At 47.1% G+C, this 15,908-nt stretch overlaps 1 protein-coding gene across 3 annotated transcripts in view; it reads left to right on the top strand.

Annotated features, from left to right (window-relative positions):
• Nucleotides 1–15,908, top strand: part of GALNTL5 (polypeptide N-acetylgalactosaminyltransferase like 5) — an 86,486-nt gene that overhangs the window by 30,199 nt on the left and 40,379 nt on the right. For all 3 annotated transcript variants that reach the window (XM_047763688.1, XM_047763691.1, XM_047763689.1), the window contains 3 exons: nt 2,601–2,721; nt 9,235–9,401; nt 14,170–14,292. In XM_047763688.1, the coding sequence (XP_047619644.1) occupies nt 2,601–2,721; nt 9,235–9,401; nt 14,170–14,292 (411 nt within the window). The remainder of the gene's footprint in view (nt 1–2,600; nt 2,722–9,234; nt 9,402–14,169; nt 14,293–15,908) is intronic.

The raw sequence follows: 15,908 nt of genomic DNA, 5'->3' as shown, positions 1-15,908 counted from the left end.
AAATGATTTTTGATTGTATCCTGGGCATTTGGGACTTTATGCAGCTCTGGGTCCCACGTAAGCGTCTTTGTTGGGCCGATCTCTGCTGAGATGCAGCATAAGGGCCTGGTGGGTGGCCTGTGGGTGGGTCTGCTGGACCCACGGACTCCACCCCGGCCACCCTGGAGCGTGGTCACCGCCTTACTGTGGATGGTGAGTGGGATGTCGGGCTCCCCATTGGGCCTCTCTGACACCAGGGCTGGGAGGTGGGGCAAGTCGAGGGCCTGCCACTAGGAGGGGTGGGGTTCAGCTCTCCACTGGACCCCCACGGCTATGACTGGCAGAGAGCACTGGCAGTAGTGACGAGCCCCGCCTTGCCACCACCTCATTAAGCCTCGTTGCTACTGGGTGGGATCCGAGGCTCCGCACACCACTGGCAAGACACTACCGAAGGGAAGTTCCCGTCATGGCTCAGCAGTTAACCAACCCGACTAGTATCCATGAGGACGCGGGTTCAATCCCTGGCCTTACTCAGTGGGATAAGGATCCAGGGTTGCCATGAGCTGTGGTGTTGGTCAAAGACACAGCCCAGATCCTGTGTTGCTGTGGCTGCAGTATAGGCTATTCCCTAGCCTGGGAACCTTCATATGCCATGAGTGTGGCCCTGAAAAGACAAAACAAATAAGCAAACAAAAACAACAACAACAACAAAAAATCACCTTAGGGAAAATCAGAGCACACCTGCTTCTCCCAGAGGGCTTATGGAAAACCAGCTCTCTCACCATCCAGACAGATCATCGGAACATGGCCTTCTTCTGCCAGGAAGGGGGATGGAAGGGTGGGTTTCGTTCAGCCCCACCAGCACCCCTGGGGGGTGGGAGGCGAGGAAACACTGTCACTTGTTCCCGAGGTGGAACCCCTGGTCCCTGTTCTCCTCCCACCCTGAAGCCACGGGAGGCAATGTGTTTCTCCTGCGGGGGCTTGATTGGACTCTCGTGGGTGCTGCCAAAGGGTTTCCTGGTAAACCTGTGCCTAGGGGATCAGGCTTATCCTGGAACTTGTTTTATCTGCGCCTGTGGGTGGTTCCACCTCTACAGCCCCCCGCTCTGGGATTCACAGCAAAGCAGTCAGGAGCTGCTCCTCCCGTTCTCGGTCCTTCCAAATTGCCTCCTTACATCCGCCTTCCAGAGCTCTCCCTGTGCTTGTCTGCTGTGCTCTGCCAGGATGTTTTAGGTGGGGAAAAAAAAAAAAAAAAAAAAAGAGGCCCTATGGGAAAGAGGCGGCTGCTTCTGGATGGGAACCCCCTTATGTACAATATAGAATTTACATCGTTTTGGAAAACACTCCTTGAGCACTGGAAAAGAAAATTTCTCTCTCAAAAACAAAGCACAATATACATCTACTAAGGAAACTTAACTAATTACATTATTCAAGTGTCTAACTTTTTCTCTGATTCAGAGTTGTGCTTAAAATATTCCATGACTGGAGTTCCTGTCGTGGCTCACTGGTTAACGAATCCGACTAGGAACCATGAAGTTGAAGGTTTGATCCCTGGCCTTGCTCAGTGGGTTAAGGGTTCAGCGTTGCTGTGAGCTGCGGTGTAGATTGCAGACGTGGCTTGGAGCCCACATTGCTGTGGCTGTGGTGTAGGCCTGCGGCTACAGCTCTGATTCAACCCCTAGCCTGGGAACCTCCAGATGCCTCGGGTGCAGCCCTAGAAAGGACCAAAAAAAAAAAAAAATCCATTACTGTTTATTTGTGGCAATAGATATTGGTATTTCTAACAATTTTTCTCTAAGTATTTTGTTGCCACCCATCATTAGATGTCTACAGACAAGCTCAGTACCATTAAATCTGTATTGTGACTTATCGTGAGTATAAAAGGGGTCTCTGGATTGTCCTTCCAGTGAATTCTATACTTAAAAAATATTTTGAGTCTCGCCTTCTTTGACCATTCTTTCACTCTTTTTTTTGGCCGCATCTGCAGCATGCATAAGTTCCCGAGCCAGGGATGAAACCTATACTATAGCAGTGACCAGGGCCACGGCAGTGACAATTCCAGCTCCTTAACTCGCTGAGCCACCAAGGAACTCTTATTCTTCCACTTAGAACCATTTTAGTTCATCTTATTTATCTTTTATGTTACATTTTGATTTTTTTATTACCATCTAAGAGTTTTTATCTTTTAATGGGAAATTTATGCCCACTTCATTTACTGTTAAGACTGATAGGTTTGGGTTCTCCTCTGTCATCTTGCTTTATTCTTTCAGAGTTTGGGGAGAGAGGTTTCTGCTCCCATTCTCCCGCTTTCTCTAAATCCCTCATTTAATATCATTTCACACAATATGAGTCATGGTAGGACCAAGAAGGCTGAGCTGTTCCTTCCCTAGAGAAACTCCATGACCGAAGAGTCACTCATTGTTCAGACTTTGCCACGGAACCTGCTTTAATTCGTGTGACTGCTTTGATTTTAACGTTGTCATCTGGGCGTCGCTGAGGTTCCAAGAAAACCACTCTGACCTGTTATCAAAGGAGTGAATTCGGGATGGCGTTGCTACGGTCCTTCATCAAAGGGGTGGTCGTAAAGCGATCCTTAACGTGACTGATACCTTTTCTTGCAGGTAAGGATTTTAACTATACGGACACAGAACTTATTTATGGATATATGAAATATGGCTTTAATCACATTGTCAGTAAAAGCTTGGGCAACCACAGAAATGTGCCAGATAGCAGGAATAAAATGTAAGTTCCTCTTGATCTTTTTTATCGACATAAAACATAGATGACATAGTGATTTGGTGTGTGTGTTACAAGCTGATCATCCCAGGGAGTCACGTGAACATCAGTCACCCTACACAGAAACAAAAAAAAAATTTTTTCTGGTGATGAGAACGTTTTTAAGATCTTCTCTCTTAGTAACTTTCAAATATGCAATACAGTATTCTTACCGACCGTCACCGTGCCATTCATCACATCCCTGTAACGCTTATTTTATAACTGGCCGTTTGTCCCTTTTGACCTGCTTCACTCATGTCACCCACCCCCGCCTCTTTGTATTGATGAGCTTTTTTTTGGGGGGGGTTATTTGTTTTAGAGTCTACATGTCAGTGAGATTATATATGGTATTTGCCTTTTTTTGTCTGACTTATTTCACTTAACATAATGCCCTCAAGATCCATTCATGTGGTTGGAAATGGCAAGGTTTCCTCCTTTTTTATGACTGAATAGTATTTCATTATATATATATATATAATATATATAATACGTATGTCTATATCTGTTTAGAGATATATCTCATGTTTGTCTATATGTATGTCTATATCTGTGTAGAGGTATATCTCATGTTTTCTTTATTCATTAATCCACCCGTTGGACACTTAGGTTGTTTCCATATCCTGGCTATTGTAAATAATGCAGCAGTGAACATGGGAGTGCATAGATCTTACTTAGTTAGTGCTTTTGTTTTCTTCAGATAAGCTCCCAGAAGTGGAATTGCTGGATCATATGACAGTTCTATTTGTAATTGTTTGAGGAAACGCCATACTGGTTTTCCAGAGTGGCTGCACCCGTCGACATTACTACCGACAGCTCACAAGGATTCCCTTTTCTCCACATCCTCACCAACACTTGTTATTTCTTGGCTTTAAGAACCACTCAGACAGGTGTGAAATGATCTCTCATTGTGTTTTCAATTTGTATTTCCCAATGAGTAGTGATGTTGAGCATCTTTTCACATGCTTGTTGCTCATCTGTATGAATTCTTTGGAAAAATATCTGTTCAGATCCTCTGCTCATTTTCTAATCAGTTTTTTTGTGTGTGTGCTATTGAGTTGTAGGAGATATTTATACATACAAACTCCTTATCAGATATATGATTTGCAAATATTTTCTCCCATTCAGTAGGTTGCATTTTCATTTTGTTGACTTTATTTGTTCTGCAGAAGCTTTTTAGCTTCATGTAGTCTCACTTTTTACTTTGCTTTTGTTGCCTTTGCTTTTGGTGTCAGATCCAAAAAATCAAGACCTATGTCAAGGAGTTTACTGCCTATCTTTTCTTCTAGAAACTTTATGGTTTGGGGTTTTATATTCCTTTAATTCATTTCTAGTTAATTTGGAGTATGGTGTAAGATAGAGGTCCAGTTTCATTCTTTTGCATGTGGTGTTCAGTTTTCCCAGCACCATTTATTGAAGAGACTGTCCCTTCCCCATTGTATATTCTTGGCTCCTTTGTTGTAAATTAATTGACCATATTTAAATGGGTTTATTTCTGGTCTCTCTACTCTCTTTCATTGATCTGTGTCTTTTTTATGTGAGTACCATACTGTTTTGATTACTGGAGCTTTGTAGTATAATTTGAAATCAGGGCACATGAGTCCTCCAGCTCTGTTCTTTTGCAGGATTATTTTGATTATTCAGAGGCTTTTTTTTATTCCATACACATTTTAGGGTTGTTTCTATTTCTGTGAAAAAATACCATTGCAATTTTGATAGAAATGGCATCGAGCCTATAGATTGTTTTGGGTAGTATGGACATTTTAACAATATTAATTCTTCCAATCCATGAACACAGAATATCTTTCCATTTATTTGGGTCTTCAGTTTCTTTTATTAGTCCCCTATAGTGTCCTATAGTGCCCTATAGTGTATTGGTCTAAAAATAAATATAAGGTCTAATTTTTAAACACTAACCAGATTTTAATTTTGGCATATTAGAAATCTTATAATATAGGTTCCTGTTTTTAGAATTTGAAATCAGATCATGTCAAGAGCCTATTTCAGGAGTTCCCATTGTGGCTTAGGGGGTTAAGAACCCAACACAGCGTCAGTGAGGATGTTGGTTCAATCCCTGGCCTTGCTCAGTGGGTTAAAGATCTGGCATTGTCACAGGCTGCAGAGTAGATCACAGATCTGGCTCAGATCTGGCATTGCTATGGCTGTGACGTAGGCTGGCTGCCGCAACTTTGATTTGACCTCAAGCCTGGGAACTTCCATGTACTCCAGGTGTGACCATAAAAAAAAAAAAAAAAGCCTATTTGAATATTCTAGAGTTTATAGTGTAGAGAATATCTTCTCCTTGGTGTAGAATGTGTTCTAGAGTTTTCCAAAAATTGCTTCACCCTCAAGATCTTTTTATCAAATCACCGATAAAAACTTTTGGTCAAAGGGAGATTTATTCCTAATACACACTGTTTCAGACACTACCTACTTTTTCTTCGAAGTCCGCTTAAAAAAAAAAAATTTGTTCCTTCAATCCTTTATGTAAGTGCTGTTTTAAAACTTGGAGTAACATGTACATAACATAAAGTTGACTATTTTAACTATGTGGAGGCATTAAGTATATTCACACTGTTATGGAGCCATCATCATCATCCATCTCCAGAACTTTTTCATCCCCCCAATCAGAGACTCCGTCTTTATTAAACATTAACTGCTCCTTCTTCCCTCCCTCCAGTCTCCTGGAAGCCACCACTTTGCTTTCTGTCTCTGAATTTTAATTACACTATGTACTCCCTAAAAGTGGAATCATACAATATTTGCGCTTTTTTTTTTTTTTTTTTGGCTGTACCCATGGCACGTGGCAGTTCCTGGGCCAGGGAATGAACCTATGCCACAACACTGGATCCTTTAAATGCTAGGCCACCAGGGAACTCCCCATTGCCATGTGTTTCTGTAATGCCTGAAAGAGTGTCATCTTGTCATTTTGAGAAGTGCCCACTAGACCTTTCCAGCTCAGCATGTGGTCTGAGGGCCAGTTACACTGGGCAACCCCCAGGAGCTTGTTGGCCATGCCCAGTCCCGGGCCCTGTCCCAGATAGGCTTAGTCAGAATCTGCATTCCCATAGAAGCTCAGGTGAATTTATGCAAATTTAAACTTAACATCCTTCTGTTGGATTGATAGGGCTGCTATAACAACGTACTCTAAACTGGGAGGCTTAAATGGCAAGTGTGTTGTCTCACAGTTCTGGAGGCGAGACGTCAGAAAGCCAGGTGTTGGCAGGGTTGGTTCTTTTTAGGGCTGTCGGGGCGGGGGGGGTCTCTTCTAGGCCCCTCTCCCTGGCTTATAGATGGCCATTTTCTCCCTGCGTCTCTTCACATCCCTCTGCGTGGGTCTCTGTGTTCTAAAGGACCCCAGTCTAATCGGATCAGGATCACCCTAATGACATCTCACTTGTAACACCTACAACAACCCCATTTTCTTTTTTGTTGTTTTTTGTTTGTTTGTTTGTTTGTCTTTCGTCTTTTCAGGGCCACACCTGTGGCATATGGAGGTTCCCAGGCTAGGGGTCGAATCAGAGCTGCAGCTGCCAGCCTACACCACAGCCACAGCAACTCCAGATCCCAGCCACACCTTCAACCTACACCACAGCTCATGGCAACGCCGGATCCTTAACCCACTGAGCAAGGCCAGGGATCGAACCCTCAACCTCATGGTTCCTAGTCGGATTCGTTAACCACTGAGCCACAACGGGACCTCCTATCAACAAATTTTAAAGAAACCCATACACATCAGGCTTCTCTTAGGCGTCTAAGCCCATGTGACACAGTCTCAGGCTCAATGTGACATTGTCTCAATCCTCTGGAGGGACTCGGTTTATCTGTAGTTTTCTCAGTACTAAATATGTGATCTGAGGAGCTAAAATTCGCCTGGACCATCATCTCGCCCCCTCCCGGGCTCATCTCCTCTCTCTCCCTCCCTCTCTCCCTCCACCTCTCTCTCATCTCCTTCCTCTGTGATAACTCAGCGCTCCTGCTGGAATGTAAGCCTTTGACCCTCCCTGTTTCTGTGAAGCCAGGTGTTCCCACCTGCCATTTCAGAGCACCTGCACCCCAAGGTGTTCATCCCTCCTCTCACCCTCCCAGGCCTCCTGCTGGTTCCCGTCGTCTCATGTTCTCATTCCTTCCAGCACAATGTCAGTTTCCACCCAGTAGGCGTGGCTTCTGTGTCTTCATCGCGTCTTGGAGAAAAATGTTGACCTGGACCAGGTCCTCTTCTTCCGTGGTGACATCCATCCACGGGCGTCTTAAAGGTCCGTGCAGCATCCCTGAGGGGCTGTCTGCTCAGCACCCACTTCCACGGTGTTTCCCCCCCCACCTTTGTTCACGTGGCTGCAGTGAGAGTAATGACTTTGTTTTAACCCCACTATCTGGCCATGATCCATTAACCGGGGGACAGGCGCCGGAGCCCGACGGGACCAGTGACTCCTGTCCCATGAATTTGGGGGTAGGAGGAAATCTTACCAGCTTCTCCTTGGGTGAGGGACTATCAGACACGCTGCTGCCGCCGCATTTCCCGCTCTGTGGGGCAGAGAAGGGGAAACAAGCCAGGCTGCAGAGAACAAGTAAGAGTCACAGCATGAGCCCCATAGAATGCTTACCACCTGCAAGGCCCCGCCCCGAGCATTTTACCTATGTTAATTCACTGAATCCTCACAGCCTGTGAGGTAGGCTGATGTAGTTACCGTTGTTATTCTACTTCCTAGATGTAAAGACAGGAGCAGAAACGGAGACTGTCTGGGGGGTTTCAGGCCACCGGTCAGACTTGTTCTCCGAGGCTCAGCTGCATACTTGTCACTAGGTCCTCTTGGGACTTTGGGGTCCCTTACAGTATCCCTCCCTCCTCCCTCCTTCCCTCTCTCCCTCTCTTTTTCTCTCTCTCTTTTCCTTCCTTTCCTTTTTTTTTTTTTTAAAGGGCCGCACCTGCCATATATATGGAAGTTCCTGGGTCAGGCATTGAATCTGAGTTACAGCTGCAGTAATGCCGGATCCTTTAACCCACTGCACTGGGGCTGGGGATCAAACCTGCGCTTCTGCAGCAACCCAAGCTGCTGCAGTCGGATTCTTAACCCACTGCAGCAGGAACTCCACCTCTCTTTCTATGGCTTAAGCTAGATCCAGTGGATTTGCCATTACAACCAAAATATTCCAAAATACAACCAAATAATATAGCAAGCCAAACAATACTTAACAGCTAAAAACTATTATTTCTAGAATTCAGTGTCTATTTTTCTCTCAAGTGCACAAAAAATAACAAAACATTTTTGTCAGATCCTTGGAAGAAATCTAATTACACCATATCCACTGCATTTCTCTGTTGCAAGAGACTATATAAGTATAAGAATAGCACTTGGGGAGTTCCCGTCCTGACGCAGTGGAAACAAATCCGACTAAGAACCATGAGGTTTCGGGTTCAATCCCTGGCCTCACTCAGTGGGTTCAGGATCCGGCATTGCCGTGAGCTGTGGTGTAGGTCGAAGATGCAGCTTGGATCCCACATGGCAGTGGCTATGGTGTGGGCTGGTGGCTACAGCTCTGATTGGACCCCCAGCCTGGGAACCTCCACATGCCACAGGTGTGGCCCTAAAAAGACAAAAAAAAAAAAAAAGGAGTAGCACTTGAGAAGTTCCTTCTCTGGCACAGTGGGTTAAGACTCCGACTGCAGCATCTTGGGTCACTGCGGGGTCACACGTTCAGTCCCTGACCCAGCACAGTGGCATTGCTGCAGCTGCGGCTTAGATTCAAACCCTTGCCCAGGAACTTTGCCATGAGTGCAGCCATAAATTTTTTTTTTTTTTTTTAAATAGCACTTGGGAGTTCCCATTGTGGCTCAGTGGTTAACAAATCTGACTAGGAACCATGAGATTGCAGGTTTGATCCCTGGCCTTGCTCAGTGAGTTAAGGATCCAATGTTGCCGTGAGCTGTGGTGTAGGTCGCAGATATGGCTCAGATCCCGTATTGCTGTGGCTGTGGTGGAGGCCGGTGGCTACAGCTCCAATTAGACCCCTAGCCTGGGAACCTCCATATGCTGCAGGTGCAGCCCTAGAAAAAAAAGACCAAAAAAAAAATAATAGTAATAACTCTTGGATTTTCTTTGAAGATCATAGAGGTAATTTGAACCTTTCAATATGTATAAGTTGCCTCATTCCTTTTTTCTAATAGAAACTAAAATATAGGTATAAGTTGCATTTATATTATGTTCAAAAGAGAACTAATATCAAAACAGAGTCTCAGGAAAGAGCAATTATTACCGGCATTAGGAAGGGGGACGTCTTTAGAAAATACTAGAACAATGTACGTTTCAAGAAATGTTTGTGTCTTAATCTTTGCATTTTAAATGTACCATCACCTTATTATCATAATCACCAATTAAAGGAACAAAGAGGGAAAATGTGAATAAAGAAGGGGGTTTGAATAAGCCCCCCAAACATCTAAGGCTTTTAAATGAGTCGTTTTCTCCCTCTTACTTATGCGTGCAGGTGTCATCAAAAACATTACCCAACCAACCTCCCTACTGCCAGCATTATCATTTGCTTCCACAACGAAGAATTTAATGCCTTGTTACGGACAGTGTCCAGCATCATGACTCTCACGCCACATCATATCATTGAAGAAATTATTTTGGTAGATGACATGAGTGAATATGGTAAGACGGAATGCTAATAATCTACCCCACCTACTTGGAAGGCTGTGTATCTCTGTGGCACTCAAGTTATTTTATACCAAGGACTCTTTGGGGTGGGTATTGAAGCAGGCACCTTGGTGCACGGGTGGCAGTGGGGTCCTGTCCTTACAGTGTTTGGATTGGCTAGTGCTTCCATGAGATACACGTAGGGGCAGGCTGGTCTTTAGAGGTTATGGATGACATTCAAGAAGTGATACCTAAGAGGTCCCGTCGTGGCACAGTGGTTCATGAATCCAACTAGGAACCATGAGGTTGCAGGTTCGATCCCTGGCCTGGCTCAGTGGGTTAAGGATCTGGCATTGCCATGAGCTGTGGTGTAGGTCACAGACGCAGCTCGGATCCCACGTTGCTGTGGCTCTGGTGTAGGCTGGTGGCCGCAGCTCCGAATGGACCCCTAGCCTGGGAACCTCCATGTGCTGTGGGAGTGGCCCTAGAAAAGGCAAAAAGACAAAAGAAAAAAAAAAGTGATACCTAGCAAAGTGGTACATGCAGGATGGATAAACAATAAGGTCCTACTGTAGAGCATAGAGAACAACATTGAGTGTCCTGGCATTAAACCATAATGGAAAGGAATATGAAAAAGATTCTTTTTCATGTTCTTATATATATATGTATAACTGAACCACTGTGCTATACAGCAGAAATTAACACTGGAAATCAACTACACTTCAATAAAATAAATTTTTTAAAAAAAGGTAACATCCCAACTGTGGTCTGAAGGCCCAATTGGGGTGACATAGATAAGAGAGAACGGGAAAAGTACTTTAGGCAGAGGGAATGGCCTTATAAAAGCCCAGAGACAAGAGACGACATGGGGAGTTTGGAATCGTTCTGTATTTTCTGTAGATTATGTACAAGTGTAGGGTTAACAGGGAGGGGGTGGGCGAGCACCCAGAAGCATGAAAAGCATTGTTTGAATTTTATTTGGAGAAAATGGGGAATGATGCTAAAGCTTAATGCAGGGGAATGACGCAATCCAGGTACTTTACAGGAAAGAATTCTTTCTTTCCTTTTTTTCTTTTGAGGGCCACACTTGCCGTACATGGAAGTTCCCAGGCTAGGGATCGAATCGGAGCTGTAGCCGCCAGCCTACACCACAGCCACAGCAACACCAGATCCAAGTTGCGTCTGCAACCTACACCACAGCTCACAGCAATGCTGGGTCCCTTACCCACTGAGAGGCGCCAGGGATCAGATCTGGATACTAGTCATGGGTACTGGTCAGGTTTGTAACCCGCTGAGCCACAGGCAAGAATTCTAATCACAACAAATATACTTAAGGGCTTGGTCCTCCATATTCCCTGGTTCTAAAGAACCATAACACTAAGAGTTCCCTAATGGCTCAGCAGGTTAAGGACCCAGCATTGTCATTGCTGAGGGTTGGATCACTGGCCCGGGGGGCTTCCACATGCCGTGGGTGTGGCCAAAAAAAAAAAAAAAAGAACTATGACACTAGAACAAAATCTGATTAACTATATATAACATTTGAAATTGGTTGTGTGCTTCACAACTTCATTACTTACCTGAGGCAAGCCCGGAGGACCCAGGTGAGGGCTACACTCCTTGGGGTCCACAGGTCCCTGTAGGGTCCATTTCTCTTGAAAGCAGTGTGTCTGGATTGGATAAGTTTTCTACCTAAAAGTCCACCTACTCCACAGTGAATCTGACTCACTCTGGGCTGGAACAGAAAAAGAAGAGGAGACACAGCTGGAGGAAGAACAGGAGGGAGTTCCTGTCGTGGCACAGCGGAAACAATCCAACTAGTATCCGTGAGGATGCGGGTTCGACCCCTGGCCTCGCTCAGCGGGTTAAGGATCCGGTGTTGCCGCGAGCTGTGGTGTAGGTCGAAGATGCAGTTTGGATCCTGGCATGGCTGTGGCTGTGGTGTAGGCCGGCAGCTATAGCTCTGATTCAACCCCTAGCCTGGGAACCTCCATATGCCGTGGGTGGGGCCCTAAAAAGCAGGAAAAATAGAAGAAGAAGGAGAAGAAGAAAAAGAAGAACAGGCAGGGGAAGGAGGAGGACGTCCTTGGAGGACAGTAGGGCAGTAGGGTCACCCGCAGAGAAGTGCAACTCAGAAGTAAGTCAGCTCCATTTAGGATTTGCACTTGCTGGCCCATCACTATCGTATATGAGGTCATTTCTGCAGGAGCCACCGAATCAGAGGGTCCAATCCTGTTTATTTCCAGTCTTGCGCACAGGAGAGGATGCGGAGGGATGACCAGGTTCCTCATCTGACCAGTACGCTGAGTGACACCTCTGGCCACACGTGGGACAAGAAGTCCCTAGTAAAACCATGAGCAGGGAACAGGATCCAGTCTTTGCTGGGCTGTGTCGTTCTACCTCCTCTCCCAGAAGGTCGAGCATCCTGCCCCGGAGATGCAGTTCCAGGATGACCAGAGGACACACCTGGTGACTCGTCGTGTTCTTTCGGCATCCGGGGAACCACTGCTCGTGGCTGAGAGATGATCGTGCTGCCGGACCAGACCCCCTCCTTCTCCTCCTGGATCCATAGGAGGAGGCGGATGGTCCCCTGGCTGGAGGTCATTTCATCTCCCCACCCACGCGCTGAGTCTTGGACCCACCCCGAACCTCAAACACGGGAAATGCAGGAAAGGGGTTGTTCTGTGTTCGGAAGGAGCTCAGGATGGACGCACTCCAGCGTTTATTCCACGATGATTTCACGTGGGCTCTAGGAGAACGTTCTTAAAAAGCAGCTAGTCTTGTCTAGGTGATACCAGTGGGCGCTGCAGATGGGGTCCCTCCACTTGCGATAGCAGGGGTCAGGAGCCCCGACGACCGCCCCCATTGAGTTGCAGGAGAGGCATGCCCAGGGCTGACCTGCGAGTGTCCACCTTTCTCGTCCTGGTCCCACTCGACTGCAAGCCAGCAGCACGACCATCTTCTGAAAAACCCAATCCGTCCGCCTCCCGGCTGCTGCCAGAACAGCTTTATTTCCCCCTAGGTCTGCCTCACAGAATTCCTCTGCGTCCTGGACGTTAGGGAGGGGGTTGCAGGCATCTGAGCTGAGGTACCACCCCTATCCTGCCTCTGAGCAGGGCCCTGGCACTGTTTATAAAAACAAGGAGGAGTTCCCCGGTGGCTTGGCCAGTTAAGGATCTGGCATCGTCACCGCTGTGACTCAGGTCACTCCTGTGGTGCAGGTTCGATCACAGCCCAGGAACTTCTGCATGCCCCAGGTTCGGCCAAAAAATGAAATGAAAACAAGGAAGGACAAAAGAACAGAAACAGTCTCACAGGCAAGGAGAGTAGACGTGATTGCCGGGGGCGGGGGAGGGGGATGAATGGGTAGCTCGGGGTTAGGAGATGCAAACTCTTACATTTAGAATAGATAAGCAAGGTGCTGCTGTAAGCACAGAGAACTGTCTCCAGTCTCTTGTGATAGAACGTGATGGAAGACAATATAAGAAAGGGAGTGTACAGAACCGTAAGGATGCAAGTTTGATCCTTGGCCTCGCTCAGTGGGTTAAGGATCCGGCGTTGCTGTGAGCTGTGGTGTAGTCAAAGAGGTGGCTCGGATCCTGCATGGCTGTGGCTGTGGTGTAGGCTGGCAGCTGTAGCTCCAATTAGACTCCTCGCCTGGGAACCTCCATATGCCGTAGGTGTGGCCCTAAAAAGTGGAGGAAGAAAAAAAAGAAGTGTACATACATGTGTGAACTGGGACACTGTGCTGTACTGCAGAAATTGACACAACATTGTAAATCAACTGTAATTTAATTTAAAAATTAAAAACAAAAAAACAAGGAAGGAGAGCCTTCCTTCTGTCAAGACGGCAATGAACCTTCTTCTTTGGGTCATCAGCCTCCTGATCCAGATTTCTAGGACTTGGAAATTTAAGCCTCTGAAGCATCTTATTCATCTCACCAGAGACTCAACTCCTTTATCATCATCATTTGAACCTCCAAGTACTGAGTGACTGTCGGGTACCAGGCTCCATGCTCAGTGTTGTGTTTCTCCCTCTGACGGTGGTCCTGCCAGCAATGTGGGCATCTGCCTTCTCACTTAGTCTGAGACTTGCCTGGTGTGATAACCTGCCTGCAAGTTACTGCCAAGTTAGGACCACAACTGTTAGCGATCTAATCAGGTTGATCCCGGGAGTTCCCTTTGTGGCTCAGTGGTTAATGAACCCGACTAGGAACCATGAGGTTGCTGGTTCAATACCTGGCCTTGCTCAATGGGTTAAGGATCCCACATTGCCCTGAGCTGTGGTGCAGGTCAAAGATGTGGCTCGGATCCTGCATTGCTGTGGCTCTGGTGTAGGTTGGCAGCTGCAGCTATGACTCTACCCCTAGCCTGGGAACTTCATATGCCATGGATGCAGCCCTAAAAAGACAAAAAAAAAAGTGATTTATTAAAATAGAGGTATTTCAGTAGAAAAAAAAATGTGCCTTTTTTTTTTTTTTTTTTGGCTGTGCCCACAGCATGCAGAAGTTCCCAGGCCAGGGACAGAACCTGCATCACAGCAGTGACCATGCCAGGTCCTTAACCTGCTGTACCACCAGGGAACTCCTGCTTTTGATTGATTTCAATGTTACGTCTCTTTTTGTTCATGTTTTGTGGATGCTCATGCAATAAAATTTGAGGTTTCTGGAAGGTGAGAACTTCTGTGGAATAGGCTGGTTTTTAGGAAGCAGTCAAAATTATGAGAAGTTGTTTTCATTTCTGTAGCTACAGTTTAAAATTGTCGTGCGGACTTTTTTTTCCCCAGATGATTTGAAAGAGAAGCTGGACTATCACTTGGAAATATTTCGGGGGAAGATTAAAGTAATAAGAAACAAAAAGAGAGAAGGGTTGATCCGAGCACGGCTGGTGGGAGCCTCGAGAGCATCAGGTATGCGCGTTGCGCTCGGGACCTGCCCCCATGCCCGGGGTCACAGAGCTCTTCCTGCCCGTTCAGAATCCACCCTCGTGGAGCCCCTCGGTGTCTCCCCTGGCATCCACAGAGCAGTGGAAATACACTGCAGCCATGTGAATCTTTAATCTTCTGTTGACTCTGAAAATATTCTACTTCCAGATGTGAATTTTTTTTTTTTTTGTCTTTTTGTCTTTTCCAGGGCCGCTTGCGCAGCATCTGGAGGTTCCCAGGCTAGGGGTCCAATCGGAGCTGTAGCCACCGGCCTGCGCCAGAGCCACAGCAACGGAGGATCCGAGCCGTGTCTGCGACCTACACCACAGCTCATGGCAACGCCAGATCCCCAACCCACTGAGCAAGGCCAGGGATTGAACCTGCAACCCCATGGTTCCTAGTCGGCTTCGTTAACCAGTGAGCTACAACGGGAACTCCCCCAGGTGTGAATTTGTTATTTCAAATAGAAGACATTCTTTGGCAGGGGCCATAATGTCAGCCTCCCGTTACAGGAGACGTCCCCCGGGGAACTCACTCTGGGATGGCGTTGTACGCAGAGGACCCCACGGGGGCGATCTTAGGAACCACGCCTGAAAAGGATCGAGGGAAGCAAGCCTTTGGGGGGAGCACTGTGCTGCGATGCAGCTGCGTATCCGATGGGGAGCCCTGAAGCTGGGTCGGGCGTCAGTTCAGGGTGTCGGAGGAGCAGAGGCCAAGATGAACTGAGAGGAGTGTTTGCAGAGAAATGCCTGTGACGCCCATGCACACTGAGGTGTATGGACAGACTGGCCAGGGGGGCCCTGCTGTGGAGCACAGGGAACTCTGCCCAGTGTCCCGTGATCATCCGAGAGGGAAGGGAACCTGGAAGAGAATGGGTGTGTGGGTAAGTGTGACAGAATCACTTTGGTGTATAGCAGAAATTATCACAACCTTGTGGATCAACCACACATTAACAAAACTTAAAAAAAAAAAAATTGGAGTTCCCGTCGTGGCACAGTGGTTAACGAATCCGACTAGGAACCATGAGGTTGCGGGTTCTGTCCCTGCTCTCGCTCAGTGGGTTAATGATCCGGCGTTGCCGTGAGCTGTGGTGTAGGTTGCAGACGCGGCTCGGATCCCGCGTTGCTGTGGCTCTGGCGTAGGCCGGTGGCTACAGCTCCGATTCGACCCCTAGCCTGGGAACCTCCATATGCCGCGGGAGCGGCCCAAGAAATAGCAACAACAACAACAACAACAAAAGGGAGATTTCAAGAAGCAAAAAAAAAAAAAAATTATCAGACCAAAGAAAAAAGAAAAGAAATGTCTGTGAAGGATAAAGGAGGCAGGGAAAAGCGTGGACCAGAAGCTTCTGGCCTGACACCTGTGGGGGGAGGCAGGGAACGAGGGAAGGTCGAAAGCCCTTCAGTCTCCTGCGTGGCTCCCAGGAAGCCCCATGTGGGCTGGTGGGGAGCCCCAGAGCAAAGCGGAGTCTTGCAGGGGCCCCCATGGCCCAGCTCCTGTTCACCCCCTCCCTGGTCGCCCACATGCCATGTGCTTGGTCGTTAGCTGGGAGCCCCCTGGGCAGGGCGGGGCTCATGCAGGCGAACTCTGCCTGCCGTAGA

This window comes from Phacochoerus africanus, chromosome 16, assembly GCF_016906955.1.
Source record: "Phacochoerus africanus isolate WHEZ1 chromosome 16, ROS_Pafr_v1, whole genome shotgun sequence".
Classification (NCBI taxonomy): Eukaryota; Metazoa; Chordata; class Mammalia; order Artiodactyla; family Suidae; genus Phacochoerus; species Phacochoerus africanus.
Note: the sequence above shows the minus strand (reverse complement) of the source record. Positions and strands in the feature narration are given on the sequence as shown.